This window comes from Argiope bruennichi, chromosome X2 (assembly GCF_947563725.1).
Source record: "Argiope bruennichi chromosome X2, qqArgBrue1.1, whole genome shotgun sequence".
In the NCBI taxonomy this organism is placed as follows: domain Eukaryota; kingdom Metazoa; phylum Arthropoda; class Arachnida; order Araneae; family Araneidae; genus Argiope; species Argiope bruennichi.
Window position 1 is genome coordinate 5044518 of NC_079163.1, and position 19603 is coordinate 5064120.

Genomic DNA, 19603 nt, shown 5'->3' on the forward strand with positions numbered 1-19603 from the left:
CCAGAACTGATTCTTATCTGTAGCACAGCCAGCTGTTAAAAGACTGAGTTTTATGATCGATACGCATACGTGATTTTTTGATACTGTTTGCAAAATAGTAGTTCAAAATAAATAAAAGTTCATCATGAACTGCAAGAAATCAGCCAAACTTATTTAACCAAATTATCCCATTACGCACAATAATTCGGAAACGATATTTTTACTGTATTTAATTTTTTTACAGATTTTGTTTTATGTAATTCCTGCTACTTGAATGTTGTACAAAATTGTGTAGACATCGCAGCAATATTTCAGAGTATCTGCTATTTGGGATAAATAGTTCGATTAAAATAAACCAACAAAATGTAAATTATGAAAACAATCACATCAAATTTACACCAGTAATGATATTGAAGAATAATATAAATGTAAAGTCAGTAAAAAGCTTGCAAACTCACCAAAAATGAAATCTTAATATAAACTCTAATATATGGAATATATGGATTTCTTCCTCTGTAAAATAATATGAAGTAACCATTTTGATCAACAATTTCACGGTGTGTCGAAAATTTGAAGTAATGCGGACGAACCTAAACTTTGTTACCATTTACTACCGAATCAAATTCCTAAGCATCAAGCAATCAATCAACATCACATAGTAGTTCTGAAACTGAGTTGAAAAAAAAAAAAAAAAAAAAATTGTTATTTCTCTTTACTACTAGTATGTATAAGCAAGTTGAAATCGTGTAAAAGTATGCTCTCTTTTCTTTTATCGCGAAATTAAATTTTTTGCATGCACTTTATTTATCATAATAAATTTTAAAAAACGCGATTTCTCCTGTATTATTATTGCGTAAGCATTGCTTTTCATTTCTATTATAAACTGATTTTGACAATCTCGAGGAAAATGTGTTTACATATTGAATTGTTTGGAATTGATTTTATCTTTATGCGTCTTAAACGTAATTCCTGTATCAGGACTTTTACTGAATTTTTTTGTGATGAATATTAATTAAATATTCTATAAATGCTTTTATTTTAAAAGACCTCTAATTTATTTCAGGTAGTATATGGTAGATGTTAAAAAAATGAAAAAGTTTTTATCTTTTAACTAATTTATTTTTTGTGTAATACTTTATGGGGTTTATTAAGTTGTGTTTTCTAAATGTAGTTGTAAACATTTGAGCTTTTATAGACATATGTATTTAAGAATGCATTAATGGCATGTGTATTTTATGGGTTAGTTTAGTTTTTAAATATGCTTGGTTTAGTTGGAAAAGGGATCTAATAGATTTTCTGTATTTTCAGCAAATAATATGTGGTGTCTGAAAGTGAAAACAATTAGTTTCCATATCTTCTGCATTTTGTTGATGGGATTTAGTGCTGCTCTTTCTGGTAATGTGTTGGATTCATCATAAAGTTTTGATTTTTTGCTGTTGACTATATCTTAAATTTTTATATTTTAATTCCACTGATAACTCTTTTAATATTCCATGTAACTTATAGAACATACAAAATCTTCTTACTGTAGGACTTCTGGTAAATCCTTATTTGCAAGAAGTCCTGCAGTTTTTGCGATATTAATATAACTGATTTATTTTACTTTATTATCTGTTCTTTTTCAATTTTATTTGTTATCATAAAATTAATAAATGCAGAGTTTTATGTGTTGTATCTCATAAATTTAAAATTTGCCCTCAAGAAATTTTTATTTGATAAAAAATTATATTAAGTTTCATTAAATTTTTGTTGTGTTAAAAATTATATTCTTTGAAGAATATTTATTAATATATAATACACATTCAAATCCTTAACAAAATAGCTTTTTTTAATTTTATATTGATCCATTTTTCATATGGTAAATTAAATATGTAATACAATGTTCATATAGATAGCAGATATGTTAGCGAGTTCTATGTCTTGAGTAATTCATGAATAATTTCACTATGTCATATTGTAGATTTATTGCTTGTAACATTATTATTTCTTTAGAAATAAGGTATAAAGCTGTTTTTGTGTTAAATGGATCACATCTTTTAGATTTTTTTAAAAACATCTATGAATTATTTTTAAGTATATCATTTAATATTTTGAATAATTAAATATTTAAATATATTTGATAAGGCTGAGAATCATTGTAATGGTTAAAAAAATAATTCAATTAATATTGGCAGAGGTAAAATTGCTTACTGAAATTTTGTTAAATATTTTAGAGCAGAACATATTGAATATAATGTGAATTTTCCTTTCTTTTTTAGTTAAAATTGAATTCACTCTGCATCGTTTCAATAATAAATAGATAAAAAAATTTTTTTGAACTATATTACCTCAATGTAAATTATCAGGAAAATAAATTAGCTGCCGGATCGGACATTTTCCTCAGCGATTCTGCCAAAATAATTGTAAATTCATGCAATTTATACCAAAGTCCCATTTTAGTTTAAAAATCAATCAATGATAAATTTAAAAAATCTATATCAGAATTGTTTTATGGTTTGTTTGTTTTTTATTATTATTAGAAGGAACATTTTTAAGTAAAATAATTCATTGAATTCAGCCAAGATTATATGTATAATACTTTCTGAAAAAATGGATGGGGGAATGAATTTCATTCTGTTTTATCTTTATTTATTTAATATGATTGTCTTTTTTAATTTCCTTGGTACTATATCTTTGCTAGTAGTGTTGCTATTAATTTGCTTGATGTCAGATTTTTTTCTTTCTTCTTTCCATTGTATTGGTTTGCTTATATATGCATGTAAATTAATTCTTGGTTAGAAATTTATCCATTTATTCAAAATAATTTTTTCTTATTCCTATGTATTTCATTACTTTCTTTTAAATTATATATGTGTAAAAATTCATGCAATTATACTTTTAAACCCTAAAACTTACTGAGGTTGGAATAAATCTGTGCTATGAAAATATAAATTGTTTTGCATTTGTTGAACTAAGCTAAATACGAATTGTGTAATTCAACCGCATTTACATCAAGTATATGTCCATCTTTTAGTTTTTACAAATTAAGTGATGAATGCTTTAGCTATATTTAAAATTATCAAAAAACTTAAGTAATTAATGTCTTCCTTTTCTGAAATTTTTAACCTAAGTAATATAATAGGTTTTTTTTAGCCGTCATCATATGATTGAATAATATTTTGGTCCTGTATTAGAATTTTAATTTACCTATTAGATTAACATTTCTGCATCTGGAAAATTGTCTTCATTTTAATTGTAAAGATTCTAAAGGAATCTGTGATCATATAGCCTGTTTTTCAAATTAAATGATTCATTTTCATTTAATATTTTTTTGAAAAAGTAATATATTGAAACTTCCACATATTAGAAACCTTTTATTATATTGAACAAAATTTGTTTTCATAAATTATGTAAACCTAATGCAAATATAATTTAAATATAAATTAAATAATAAAAATTAAATAAGAAACAAAGAAGAAGGAAAAAAAAAAAAAAAAAAAAACCTTCAAGGATTCTTACTGCAGTAAAAATTTTCAAAGATTAGAAATCATGTATTAAAAAACAGAAAACTCTTGCTAGTGAGTTTTGTTGTTTTCTGTTCTGCAAACTTCTTTCTGTAATTTGGAGTGATGTTTTTAAATTTAAATTCAGTTTTGACTTTTCTAGTAGGTTTGATCACAACCACCAGTAGACACGGTCAGAATACTTGCACCGCAAAAAGTCATGACACTGCACGGAGTGGTGACACAAGTGAGTGTGAATTTGGAAACCAAGGGGAAGAATTTCAACCTCATCTTGCTTACTGATAAGAAATGAATTCTCCCCTTTGCATATTATTTTTTAACCAGTGGTTAGTCTTGTGTTTGAGGAGATAAGAAGCTGTTTTGTTTTTTGCAAAAAATAATTCGTTTGGAGTTTTCTAAAAATAAGGAATAGAAATGCGTTTAATCTGCTGTGTTCCAAATTGTAATTGAAATCATAAGGATGGCCCATGAGTTAAATGACATACATCGTGATAGATTTTATCCAATGAAAAAAACATTTCTCACTTTAGGAATTTAATATCTCGATAATATCCTTTATTCAGGATTTCAATCCTATGCATTATAAAACATTACATTAATCCTATGCATTATAAAACTGGTATTTATTGTATAACATAACAATAAATACCTCCGAATAAACAAAATAAAAACAAGCTGCACTTATGATTATGTATTGTTTCATGTTGTATATATATTACTGTATTTAAATGAAACACAAAAGGAAGTCAATATTTACGAATAATTTCCTTAACTATAGGTCTGTGAATTACATTTTAAACTAAATGATATTTAAAAAGAAATAGCCTATTTGATTCAAAGTCAGAAAAATGATTAAGTGCCCCTCTTAAATAACCCAGATTAGTCACTAGAGCAATTTCATCTGAGATGCCAAATTTTTCCTCTTACATGTCATCTTCATTATTTCTCAGGGAAAATCCAGAAATAAAAAAGATAAAAGTTATGTACTTTCCAGGAAAGTGCATAACAGAAAGAAAACAAACAAATAAAAAAAAAAATACAATGAGATAAGAGAATTTAAAAATCTTGAAGAACTGAGGCAGTGTATTTCGCTAGTAAATTTGAAAATTTTCTGGAATATTATTCATAAATAAAGTAAAATTTTATTTGTGAATATGGAATTAAGTTCTGGTCCTGAAATTGCATTATCTATCATAATAAATGATTTATTAGAGGTGTCAGCTTTTGCTGGAAAAACAAGCCTCTAATATTTCAAATATTTCTTCTTTGCCAATAAAAGTTAACATCAACAATTTAAATGAAATATTAGAGCATCTGCCAGAAATGAAGACAAATAATTCATTGCTGAATTCAGATATTATTTCCCAGATACCATATTTGAAGAATTTTTGAAATTTCCCAGTCAAAAATATTTAGCAAAAGAGATAATTTCTAATAATTTATTGAATGAAGAACAATGCATGATTATGACAAATCGACACCACTACTAATATTCATAAAATCATTTTTATATACAGTTGATTTTAAATTCAATTTTTTTTTATTCATTTTTTTTTTCTAAATAAATTGTTTTAAATCGAAGGGAGATACACCTACTGAAAAACCTGCATTGTAAATAATGCATAAAAGGTAATACATACCAGGAGCCCCACCCCCTTGGTGATGTGGAAAATGGCTACATTTTAACTATAAATGAATTCTACAATATATGTGTATTGATTGCTATATATAGATTTATATGAAATGATATTAACAAATGAAAAGTAATTTCACCTGACTGTTGTGTGCATACAGACTTAATTTTAAAATAATTGAGTGTAACTTCTCATTGTTACATCATGGAAACCCTCAGAGGCCTTGTCTTTTGGTGGTTGTAATATGTTGCCTAGACAAATATCTTCAAATGTGAAGTGTAAAAGAGTAGTTCAGCTTAATAAAAGGTAGGAAGGTATTTAAAAAAAATTATTTTAATTTGTAAGGCATCAGCAATTTCGGAAAATCATTTATTTGTACATTTTTTAAAATGATTTTCTTTGGTTTTGAGCACAAAAATGATGAAAATTTGCTATATTTACTTCAGTGTTGAGAAATTTCTATTAATGAGGAACCCTCCCCCCCCCCCAGGAATCTTCAAGTTTAAAATATCAAGGTTTTATTCAGAGTTTTCAAGCTATTCATAGAAATAACTAACTGCTGAAGTTACTTGAAAATAGGATCACACAGAGTGAATGCATTATTGACTTCATATTGGAAGCATGCATTTCTGTCTCAATGCTATATTACAAATTTATTGAATTGCTTGAAAGCTCTTTTAACAACAGAAAAACTCATTCTAAGCATACATATATATTCTGTTGTTTAAATGTTATAAGAGTCACACATTTGGTAAAAAAAGGTTAATATTTAATGGAAAATTCTAAGAAAACTCGATAATCTATTTTTCTGATATAGTCTCTGCAAGAAAGATGAAATAATACATCTATAGTCCTTAAATTTTAAGAGTAATAATCATCTCTAGTTTAAATAGTGGATAGTTATTAAGAAACAGAATGATTAGGAATACTTTTACTTGATATTGTAAGATGCACATTCATTTAAATAATAGTGTTTCACTTACTTTATCAAACTGAAAATGAAATAAGATATTTTTGAGAACCTTCTTTAAACTGTTCTATAATATTGATTAAACATGAACCAAAAGTTGCTTATGTTTTTGCTCTCATCACAGAATTTGTAATTGAATTATACATTTATATCTTGCGTACATAATTCCTGAATATCATGTGATTTCAAAACTTTGAGCATTTTGATAATCATTATTGACATTATGTATAATGGATGGCAAAAATAGTTATTTTATATTTTAAGCAGAGTAATTTTGTATAAAAGTTATATATTTTCGACTAGGACAAAGTTGTAAATGCATTTTAGAAGGTTGATAGTGTGAAGAGTTTCACCTTTAGCTGTCCTTTTTGAATTGTTTCACCTTTTGAGTGTCATTATTAACTATTTAAGTCATTGAAATTTCATTTTCTTGAATATATCTCAATTATTAATTTAGCATTGAGCATTCAAATCAATGCCCATAAAGGGGTCTTTTTCCTGATTTGTAACAAAATTTTGCTAGCACAATTAATTTCATATACATAAACATATAATACAATATACCAGGTTGATATTTAAATGATTTTTTTTATCCAACTTTTCAAAATTGAAATATATGGTGGTAGAAGAGTATCTATTAAAAATTTCTAACATCTTAGAGTAATGGCTCTCTATATATCAGTTTCTCCCTCTCTCTCTCTCTCTCTCTCTCTCTCTCTCTATATATATATATATATATATATATATATATATATATATATATATATATATATATAATCAGTTATCCATTTCAATTTTTTATCCATTTTCCATATATTTTTTTTTCTCATTTAATAAGTATTTTAATTCTAAAAAAAAAGCTCTTTTCCAAAAATTCTATTGATATCATTTGAATCTATTTGTTGAATTGATCTTTTGATATTTTTATCTTTTTTTTTTAAGTATTCAATAATTTTAATCTTGTATTTCTTTCTTCAATGAAACAATCTATTTCTTCTTTTTTATAAAATAGACTGAGATTTAAATATCACACTCTGATCCTGGAATTTCTGTTTCAATAGTGATAGTTTATTCAGAGTTCCTAAAGCATGTATTTATTTGCTTTTTATAAGACATCAGTCATTTACTTTTTTCACATGATGTGTTCTTTATTTTAATGTTCAGTTTAATGCTAGCGCTTTTTTTCTTTTTTCATGGGAATACTAAACAATCCAATTTTCAGACATTAACAAGAATAATCACTCTTGCTGAAGTGCCAAGAACAAATTCAATCATTTGCAATAGTGAAAATAGTTTTCCTTCTGTATTTGAAAATCCAAATATTTCTGTCATCAAATTTTTTTTGGAATGAATTTAAAGAAATGTTTTTAATTTCTTGACTACATTAAACATCTGACAATAACACAACCACATCTTAACTTATTTTTTTCCCTGTAAAATTATAACATTTTACTCTGATTTTTTTTTTTTAAATCTTGAATTTGCAAATCAGAAAACAGGTACTCAGAAACCTCTTCAGCACTGAATCAAAGAAGAAATATTAGTAATAAAATTAAATATCCCAAATTTTAATTTGGAATGTAAGGAAGAAAAAGAAATAAGTCCGGGGGGGGGACAACTATACTCTAGATTTAAAGTCCAAAAAATCATTTATTTTCATCCATGAAAATTCCTATTATGCAGAAAAATGCAAATAATATTCACAGGAAGAAAATTGATTATATCAAATTGCTATAAAGTTAAAAAAATATATTTTCATTAAAAATAAAAGTACATTATGTAAAATTTATAAGCAATTAAAAGTAATCTCATGATATAATAAGATGAGGAAGGATATCACATGAACCATGAGTTGGGTATTTTTACCATTTCTTACTGATGAAATAAATTTAATTCAAAACAGCGTGACAGAGTAGAGAATTTTGGAATATGTACGAGTGCAATGCATTGCAAGATTTCTATACATTGCATTTGTGGATCTTCCTTGCGTAACATTTTTAGGGATGCTTTGTCTAAACAAATTTTTTAAAAATATTCATGAATTCTTTTTCATATTTTTGTTTTATGATATTTTTCATAATATTTTTATCATGATATTTTTATTTTAGACATAATTTTAATTTTGGATCTTGAATTAATAATGTAGAATATTGCTGGAAAAAAAATGTTAAATTTTTGATTATTAAAAAATGAATTTGATTAAGATGAAAAAAGATTTGAATTTAGTAACATTTAATAGATGAATTAAAACATAAATTATATATTGTATCATTGTGATTAAATAAAAACATCTTCAAAATTTTAATTATTTTTAAATAGTATCAGACATTATTTCTTTGATTTTTGATCTTGCAAAGGCAAAAGTTGTTCTTATTTTAATGTTGTAGAGGTAAAAAATTATTCATAATTTTTTAATATATTTTTATGAGCTAGTACTATATTTTCCATTTCATCTATGAATTTATTTTATTTGTAATTATTACTGTTTTATATATTTTGCTTATTGAAAATTATATGTTTCATGAAAGATCTGGCAGTACTTCAATATATTTTAAATTTTATGAAAGTGCTACATGGATGCAGTAAGAAATTAAGCACATTTTGGGGGGATTTTAGTTCGACTATTGTAAACTCTTCCCAAATCAGAGTAGTTTCCTATGAAAAATTTTGCAAACTGCAATGTGCTCAATTAATTTGTGGCTGACCATACTACCTTCTGGAGTATCCAAAAACTGGAATTTGTTCTTTGGAGCCATCTGAGGCACTCATATGAACAAAATATCTGAAATTTTGTGTACAAAATAGTTTTCCAAGAAAGGGTTGCAATAGTTCATTATTCAATATTTTTTATATGAAATTTCTTAAATGTAACATTGTCTAGAACCATATACATTTTTTATTGTGTTCTGCATAAAATATTGATAGTATTAACAGTTAAGGTTACTATACTGTTTTGTTATAGTGAACTAATGTGAAGTGACAGTTCATTGTTACCCAAGGAAAATTTTAACATAGTGTAATTGTTGTGAATATAAATGTCTCAAGATAATTTAGCATAATTCTTACTATCTTAGTAATATATTTTCTGTCATTTAATGGGGAAATGTCTCTTTGTGCTGTAGCGTTAAACTATATAGACTTGACATCAATTCAAATGCACATAATCTTTTTCAATTATTGTTGCTAATATCGATTGATTTTAGTGCACTGACCGAAAGCACTTATAATGTTTAAGAGTTTTTTTTATTTACTTCGCTTATTTTTATTGTTCTTGGAGTAAAAGTTAATAATAAGTATTTTCAAATATTTATATGTATAATATACATATACTTGATGCTAACTCGGTGCCACCTGGTATTAAAACCCTTTCATATGTATATTTTTTAATATAAAAACCGTTTTTGTATAAAACATTATAATAAGCAAAATCCTTTATTGTCTGAAATATTTTTAAATTAAAATATCAGTTGAAGTAAATGATTTCAAATCCCCTGAAAGGATTTTCTACACGAGTTATTGATATTTATCATTAGTACTGCAAATTTTTTTCACCAATGCTGAAGTATAAGAAAGGTTTAAAGACAATTAATTAAATAATTGATTTTTTCATCAATAAAAAAAGTACAAAACTAAACTGAATCGATAGCTCTTCTGATAAAATTTAATTTTCTGCTTTCAAAGTTTGCTTTTAGAATTTTACTCATATGCTTTGGCAACAACTATTTTTGTATTCTTATTCGTCACCAGTAAGAAATATTTATTTGCTCATGAAAGATCATTCCAGCTTTCTTTTGAATTTGAGTGGCACACTTGTTATATCTTTTAGTCATTGTTAAATCACTTCATTAAAACAAAGAAAAAAAACATTGCCTGTAATTATGTATTAATATAAAAGAGAAATTCTAAAAAATAGCAGTAGAATATCTCAAAGTCTTAATGGTGCCTACCAAAGGAGTGCTTATATATTTTCTTATTTCAAAATCAACTGCGTTAATTTTTTAAGAAAATTAATGACAGTGGAAAGAAAAATTGTACAGAAATGAAATTAGTACCATTGTACAGGAAATTTTGAATTTTAAGTTGGTGTAAAAATATTTTTCTGGAAATTTTTTTCTCTGAATTCATTGTAGAAGGGCAAAATTTTGGGTCAATTTTTAATGGAATATTTAATTAATTTTTGTACTTTAAAAAGTTGACGGTATTTTTTTTTTTCGTCTTAAATAATGAGTGTTGAATATTTAGTTGAATTTGGCCCAATTGTTTAGAAGGAGATATAAGAAGATGTGTACATATATAGTTACAATGATTTTTATCTATATTAATATATACATTCCCCAAAATATCCTTTCCACAAAATCCTGAAAAGTAGGCACCATTTACTAATATCAGAATATGCAATAAACCATGCAGAATTATATTCAATTTAAACCCTCTATGTCATGCGGAATTATAATATATAGATCTTAAAAAATTGAAATAATGTAACCAGTTATTTGTGATACAGTTATTAAGTTTTCAAACAGTGCAAAAGTAGAGTTTTTTGGTAAAATTTTTCAAATGCAGCTATAATAAAAAGCATGAATTTTGAATTGTTCCTTCATTGTGTAGGTGCTTCTATATGTAGCTACATTCACAAAAGTTTTTAGTGTTTCATAAGTTTAAAGAAACTGTTTTGCTTACTGTGCTTAGTTTTTTGCCTAATGGTTTCATTATTAAGTTTTTAGTGATTCTTTATGGTGATTCCTTTTTTTGGGGGGGGAATTAATAAAAACTCTAAAAGGATATTTAGATATATTTTTCAGATAGACTTTTGATTAGATAAAATTTTAAATTACTTAAATTTATAATATTGTAATAATAAATTTTCCTTTGTTAACCTTCCAGCAATAGACAGTTTTCATAATTTTGCTGTCATCCTTATTTTAAAAATGCCTGAAAATGGGAAAACTCTTGTCTGTGAACTTTCAAATTAAATGATAACAGAAAGTAAGAGGTGATGGAAATATTTCTACTAAATATTTTGAATACTAACCTTGAAAGTTTATGGAGAAGTTTGTATTTTTAAAGGTCAAAATTTTAGGTATTTATGAAAGAAAGTCTTATATGGAATTTCTGATTGAGTGAATATTCAGTCTTTGTAAATCGCAATAACCACAAAAAAAGTCATAATTTCCATCTAACATCTTGCATTTAATTTTATTTTCACTTGATTTTCCCAATAAAAAAATATATTCTATTTTTTTTTTTTTTACTACACTTATAAAATGGTTTTTAAAAGATCTTTATTTATGTTATTTCCTGTTTTTATTGTCTTACATTTTTCATACTTAATGATAACAGAAACCATACTATCTAAAAATTAATATTTCTCAAATTAATTTCTATCTATTGCCACCTTTGTGAAAAATTATTTTAGTCTAATTATTAAAATATTTTGTCATTGAATACTAATAACTGTACAAAATTCCATCCTTACAACATGGAGCATGCGAAGTTAAATAAAGGAGTTTTAAAAAGATATTACTTTAGTTTAAGAAGCTTATCTTATTTCCGATAAAGATTAATTTTTATTTTCTTGGATGCAAAGTGAAAATTTGCTATTGTCAAAAAAATTTAAACTTAAGATGTTGGCGACATTTCCCGTTTCAGATGTCCCCGAGTACAAAAAGCATATTTTTGGAATCATATCTGCCAGTGAACACAATTACTCAAATACCCTGAGCTAAATAGATAAAATTTGGTGGGGGTGAGGTTTGTACTTTTGACCAACTGATGACAAAATTTTGAAATTAGTGTGTGTAATACAAAGATAATCTACAAAATGCTTACAATTAGGTTTTCTTTTTGCCATTTGGAAAAAATGCTTATTGCATTGAATAAAAGTATTTATTTTGTTTCATTACAAAAACAGGGTTGCCACGCCTCTGGGAGAACAGGGAAATCCGGGAAAACATATGAAATTTAAAAATCGTCTAAAAAAGTGGGAAAATGCAGGGGAATTTGAAAATTTTTATAAAAACAGATAATTTTAAGTTTTTTTAGTTATTTTCCCATTAAAAAAAAATACCGATCTCTATAGACTGCAAGAATAAAAGATCGTAGTCATAACTTCCAGAATGAAACAATACCATTCGCGACTGTGTAATGTGGAAACTCGCCCCTTTTCTCTCTCCCCCTTTCTTTTTCTGTATAGATTATACTAGTTTCGATTTAAGAGACAGTTGTTCTTTTTCCAAGAGATTCCCAAATTGCAGCTAATGAGATTTCTGCAACCACGCGAAAGAATAGAATACATTTCTCTGGCGGGATTAGCAAAATTCAATATACGGAAGCAGTGCGGTGGGTTTAGGCTACCATACTTAAGTTTATTTAATGGTCCATGAGTTAATTTAATATGCTTGAGTTTATTATTTGAGAAACTGTGAGCTTATTTAAGGTGGATTAGAGAATATTTTTAAATCAATGAGCTGCTGAAAATCCTTATGCAATACGAATTGAACAGATAAAAAAAAAAATTAATCCTGATTTTGCTGAATGGGTTCGAGAAGTCCCACAAAATCAATTCGTTGTGTACTGCTCGCGTTGTAAGAAGATAATAAACCTGAGTAATATGGGAAAACTTTCCTTGCTTTTTCTACTCCTTAAAACCGTATTCTATTATAATTAACACATGAGTGCTATTTGTTTATTTTCTCATGTCTTACACGTACAGAGAAAACACGGAGAATTTTTTCACAGATTTGAGTGGCAACCCTGTGAAAAGAAAATATTACAAAAATTACTCCATAGATTTTTTTTTGATATTATTAAGAAACGATGTTAGTGTGTGCATAGTACTTTTAGATTAATAAGATTTTTAATGCGAACCCAGGTTTTTCTGTTCTCAACCAAAAAGGAGTTATAGAAGTTTAAATGTGAAATTGTGCTATGCTGTTTATTATTATTATTATTATTATTATTTTACGGCTTTGTTGTTCCTTTGACTACAGAGATAATTTGCTTTTTATTTAAAGGAAATTAGAGATACTTGATCCAAGAGGATTTTCTCAAATTATGAGATAGTTGGTAATTTGCGAGTGCCATTTCTAATTTTTTGGTAATGATAAGTACATAGATATGTTTTGGGAGCCCCTAATACTCCTTTGCAATTAGACATGATTTGAGGCAAAATTGATGGTCAAATATTCCTTTGACCTTTAGAAACTGAAAACCGAAAAGTTGTCACCTCTGAGTGGTGGAACTCCCCACCCTAGTCCCTTCCTAAAGATTCATAAAAATTAAACCCTAAAACCGTTATATCTTGCTTATAAAGCAAGTTACAATTACGAGTTTTCATAAATATAAGTAATTAGTTATTCTATACGATATTACAAGAAATTAAAATTTATATTTGGCATGGTTTTCTTGTAATAATATATTTCACATACAAATACCGGTAAAATATAAAATTCTTTCCATGATGATTTTTTTTTTAATTTAAGTGCGTCAAATAAAGATTTAATTGAATTGTGAAACTTGAAATGTAAAAATATAATTGCTTTTTAAGTATTCGAAATACCATACTGCTTTATGCTTTGCTTTATCAGTAATGTTCTTAAAAATCTATGTGGCTTAGCCTTTTTTTAAAATAATTCTGTGCATTTCATTCTGGACGAAGAAACAGGAAAGAAAGTTTAAAATCTATGTTTTGTAAATAGTAAGTAAACCAGAATCTTCTGTAAATGTAAAATTTGGAAAGCCCTTTTAAATTACGAATTCATAACGTGAAAAAAACGTTTATATTGCATTTCAATATAAATTTTTTTATTTAAAAATCCTGTATTCAACATTTTTTATATAAATATTTTGAATAATGTAATTGTTTTGACTTTATTGTGCAATATCATTTTCTTGTAAGACGCATATTGCTACGGTACTGGAGACTATAATTTTTGCATTGGCAGTTTTGAGGTTTTCGACTGCCGGAGCTACTACCTTGTACTTTGAATCGATCGTAATTGTAATAAAGAATAGTGGAGTTTCTGTATTATGGAAAAATGCACAGCCTAATAATCAATCTTCTAGGGCACGCATATGGAAGAACTATCCGAGAATACAACATTTATTTTAGTTATAATCATAAACAAAATGTATATTTCAAACGTAATTGAATATCTGCCATGCAGTTTTGACGCCAATTCACCGTTATTAATTGAATAAAAAGATCAAGTTGCTGCAAACATGGAAAAAAAGTTTTTCAACAAATTGCTACAAACATGAAAAAAAAAAGTTTTCCAACAAATTGCTACAAACATTGGAAAAAAAGTTTTTCGCCAAATTGCTACAAACATGGAAAAAAGTTTTTCAACAAATTATACTCAAAGAACAAGGGAAACCATTACAACCATGGCTACAGTACTTTAAAATAGTAACTTTGACATTACATCTTATTCAAATAAGAGGTAGAAAAATGCTTCACATGTTTCTTGTAACAGGATATTTACTTTAGCTAAGTCTTCTCAGTTATTCTTCCAAGATATGGGTGTACTTGAAAAGAACAGTTGATTCATTCGTAAATCACACTTTATAGCTTCTTCAAATTTGCCGTATAAGCATGAACTGCGTGGTGATGAAACGCAAATGAAAACCTTAAATGTGTTAGAGGCATCGTACAAGGGAGAAATTTTTACGGTAGCTTTCTGAACACATTGTTGACCGGAAACTTCATATGATTTATTTTGATAACCATACATTGTTAACCGGGAACGTCATATGACGCCTTTTGATAACCATACATTGGCCGAGAACGTCATACGATGTCCTTCGATGACCGAATGTATTTGATCGGCCTTTCGAAAAAATCGCCAATCACACATATTAGTTCTTACAAAAACCCATTCGATCAACTATGTACCAATAGGTGGTATTGTGGCCTATATCTGACATGCTTGTGGGGCAAATAAGAATGCACCTAAATGTTTGTAATTAGTAGCAATACACTTGTTGAATTAAGAAGAGCTTAAAACTTAGTGAAATATACTGCAAGAAATTCAAAGTAATATCGCAACTACTTTTTTTATTGACATGCAAGATCTGTCCTCAATGACATCTGGATTAGTTGCATAAGATGTAACTATTACGAAGCTGTGTCTGTAGAAGTCTTTGCAAAGAAATGTTACTGATATAATGTAAGTTGGCTTTCTCTAGCTAAAAAGAGGTGGCATGGCTAAGATAATACCTTTCTTAATCAATAAAATATTTCGTACAACGCAGCTTTTCTTAGAAATAATGTGTACTGTTTATTCACATGACAATTTACAAGATGACATATTCGAGCTTGCTACAGTACCCATTGCTTTATTTAAGAGTTGTGGCGTTACAAGAAAGTCTAAGAACCGTTTTATGACGTTATTGAGCACAGCTCTAGAACTATTTGGGAGCACTGAGAACTTGCATTTTGTTCTTACTGGCGATGTACTCATTCTTCCAGTAGAATATCCAAAGCAAACGACCACTGATTGTGTTAACAATATTTGTATACATCTTACATCGATAATCCGTAGGAAGATGAAGTAGCAGTTGTTTTTGATGATTGAATCATGCAGCAATCATTCTTAAAATTGGAAAGGAATCGGATGCAGCGTACATCAAGAGAAAAAAAAAATTGGTATTTCCCTACTCTCGTTGATTTATAGGAAACTTTCAGGCAATCCTGCCTATAAGGAGCATTTCATTTTGCAGCTTGCTAGCTACTTGGTTATTACATGTATACAGTAACAGAAAATGCTGATATGTGTACTGTCTGTGTTGCGATAGAAACATATGACAAGAATATGAAGAAGGTTGCGATTGGCAAGGATACTGTTCTATTTTACCTTCTGCTGTTACTCCGGGAGACAGATATTTTCATGCGCAGAAAGACATTTGCCATCAATATTAATTTTTTAAACTCCGAAAGTCGGAAGAATTCTAGTGCTCTGAGCGATTGCCAAAATTTCGTTTCTGTGTTTTCATGGTGTTAGTTCTTATGACACAATTTGAAGATTCTTCTTGAAGGGAAAATAGTAGGCGGTACATTTGTTCGGCCGGAATACCTGTGAGATTTTCAGTAACCAAAATGTTACTTATTATGACATCGAACTAGAAGAATAGGCTTATCATTTCAATGCATAATACTTCGAAGAAAGAAAACTTGAATATAATGAAATATGACTGCTTTAATAAACTGATCTTGACAAACATGAAAAAATCTGTTATTTTTCAAAAAATCAAACTTTTGATTAAACATTTTTTCTGAAACTAATTTAGGTATCCAAAATCGGATGCTTGATTCCATAAAAAAAATTTGGTCACCAAGTAATGGAAATTGAATAAGAAGAAACATTTTAATAAAAACTTAATTTTTAAAGAAAATTTTTAAAATGTTAAATTTTAAATTTCAAAATTGGTAAAATATTTCAAAAATTTAAATTTCTGAACAATTTACATTTAATTACAGCAAAACAAAGCAGATATTATGGAAATTGTAAAAAAAAATTGGAGGGCGGGGCGGTGCCAGGGTGTATAAGTCCCCTTAATGCTAGGAATAGAACACCTGCTAATTTATAATATGAATCACTTACATTAAAAAAAAATAATTTATTCTTTTATATCTCTCTGTGGGTGTGCTGTGATGCTCTTAAATGTTAATACAAGATATAATATTTAAAAATTTGTGTATCAATTTTTTTATTGTGAGTTCTTTTATATTATGGGTCACAACTCCAAAAATATTACAGAATAAAATTGGTGTCATTGATATCTTTTAGACATTTTGAGAGAAAAAAAGACATTCAAATTTAGTTATATAAAATATTTATTTAAATTTTTAAATTTATCATTGATTAGTCCTTTATTTTTATATTTTAAAATTTCGGTTTGCAAAATATTATTCCTTGAAGACATGTGAAGAATTAAGACCCTTGTTAACACTTGCGGGATTAAGACAAGGAAATGCTTTGAAAACAGTGGCGGTCTTCAGTTTAAGTTTTTAGTTGAGAAAACAAACCTGCATTTTGTTGTATCTGCCTAATATAAAGAAATCATCTGTAAAGGAAAAAAAAAAAAAAAAAAAAAAAACAGCTACTTCTTGAACTTGAATTCTTCTAGAAAGAGTGAACGAAAGAAAGGGGGCGGGACCCTTAGTTTTTTCCTGAATTTTTTCCTATCCAGTGCCTCAAGAAGGATTTTTTTATTAGTTATTGAAATTCTAGAACAATGGAGAGAGAATATCATTATATTGGTTAAAGGTGGATTTCAATATTATGTGTAAAATTATATTCGTTAGTGATTAAATTTAAGGTTTGGCACCTAAGCATAAGATGGCCTTGACTTTGTAAATTGCAAGTAATGGCTTAAAAATCAGTAAGATCAGCTTACCTTTGCTTATTTCATGTCCTAATATGTTGTATATCTAAATGCAAGGTGGGCAAAAAGTCCGTAAAAACTTTAAAAATACATAAAATCCTAGAAAATAACCAAAATAAAAAACGGTTTGTAGGTTTAGCATTGACGAGTCACGGGATTTTTTTTTAAGATAAGAAAAAAAATCAAAAAACAGCCGACAAATGGCACTGATACGAATGACTTAGCTGGAAATATGCAAATGAGAACAGGCGATTATAAATACTTGCACTCTTTTTACATTTTCATTACATTTTTACCGTCAGATACCGTAGAGAGAGGCATTTGGCTCTCTCCAAAACTGAACTAGATCCCTAATGGGTCTTGAACATCTTGTGGACAGATAAAGCTCATTTTTCACTCCATAGCGACGTTAGTACACATAACTGTCGCTTCTGAGCGACACGTAAAATCCGCGAATGTACTCTGAGAAACCATTGCATTCCCCCAAAGTCGTTCTGTGTTATTGCTTCACAGGTTCCTTCATCATAGGACCCATTTTCTTTGAAACACAGTGACCAGTAAATGAGTGGAAAACGGTGACAGTAGTTTCTCAGCGTTATTTAACGTTACTGCTCGAAAAGGTTGTTACATGTTTGCGTGAAAAAAGGAAAAAGATACGCCTTCTATTGTTACGTTTATGCAAGATGGAGCAACAAGTCACACTGCTATTCCAGTTAAGGAATTCCTGCTACAGACTTTCGGGGACGAGAGAATCATTAGCGGACTTTGCAAGTTTCCATGGCCTCTTCGGTCTAAAGATCTGACACCAGGAGACTTTTGGCTATGGGGAAATTTAAAATTCCGGGTGTATCGATCCCGTCCATCCAATTTGCTGGAATTGAAAGATGCAATCCCCCGAGAGCTGTCATATATACATACTGCACTCTACTATTGCTGGATTTGTGACATGCCTGCAATATATTATCACCCGTGGCGGTGGTCATGTGGAACAAAGTATGATAAAAGAAAGCTTTAGTACATGATTTGGTAACATTATTTTTGTTATTTGAATGTCTTTTCTTTCACTTATATACGTAACGCCACCTGTCGGATGTTTTTGTTTTTTTTCCCTTAAAAAAAATTCCACGACTTATCGATGCTACACCTGCAAACCGTTTTTTATTTTGCTTAATTGTCCTGGTTTTATAAATTTTTTAAGTTTTTACGGACTTTTTGCCCACTCTGTATATCTGTATTCGTGATGAAATTTATATATTTCTTTCTTTTCATTAAATTACAAGGAAATGCCAAGCCACTTAGAATGTTATTTGAATCATTTATAGCAATTATAAAACTTAGTGTTTATTGTTACATAATTATATCATTTGAATATTTACTAAAATCATACATTTTAAAAAATAGTATAATGAGTCCTGAAGTGAGTAGACATTTTAGCACAATTTTTGTCCTCACACACACTAAGTACAGTTCTTTTACATGATATGAACTAGTAAATTTTTCTTTGTACTAATTTATCAAGAACTGTGAAGTTTCAGAACATTTTTTTTTCTTCTTAATTATTGCATTTTAGAATATTATCATTAAGCATCTTGATAGCTTTTGTAAGTTTTGTTCTCTGTTTATTTATGTGCATTTTTGCAACTTTTATTTATTTATTTATTATTTTTTTTAGACTTGCACCCTGCATGCATAGATTCCAGCTCTACTAGTAATATATATCCTCAATCAACTCCATATGGTAATTTAAGTGCAGGCACATATAAGAAAATAAGTGATGCTGTAACTTTCTCTGACTGTGTGCAAGCATGTTGTGAAGATAATAATTGCAATATAGCTTTTCTTTTCCATGCTGTTTGCTATACAATTCGTTGTCATAGTTACAAGCAATGCAAACCACTTAAGAGAAAAGGAAAGAAATTTCAAAACTCTCTTATGGTGATTGTTCGTATGCCAGGTATGTAATTTACTTCTGCCATTGTTGTACATTTAATACATCACAGTAGTATATTGGTTACACATAGCATTTAAATAAAGTTTTTTTGTGTACATTTTTGTTACCAAATTATAATTGATGGTGTACATTTCACAATGCTTTTATAATACTCAAATTCTAAAATCATTTCCTAGTCATA

General features: G+C 28.0%; 1 protein-coding gene across 3 annotated transcripts in view; it reads left to right on the forward strand.

Moving 5' to 3' along the window:
* The first annotated feature begins 617 nt into the window (after positions 1–617).
* LOC129960131 (dyslexia-associated protein KIAA0319-like protein) overlaps positions 618–19603 on the forward strand; it is a 100405-nt gene continuing 81419 nt past the window's right edge. The window contains exons 1-3 of one of the 3 annotated variants that reach the window (XM_056073288.1): positions 618–731; positions 1288–1374; positions 19144–19425. In XM_056073288.1, coding sequence (XP_055929263.1) covers positions 1296–1374; positions 19144–19425 — 361 coding nt within the window. In that variant the 5' untranslated portion in view covers positions 618–731; positions 1288–1295. Of the gene's footprint in view, positions 833–1023; positions 1043–1287; positions 1375–19143; positions 19426–19603 lie in introns of those variants that run through there. The other 2 variants (XM_056073287.1, XM_056073289.1) reach the window with 2 other exon arrangements.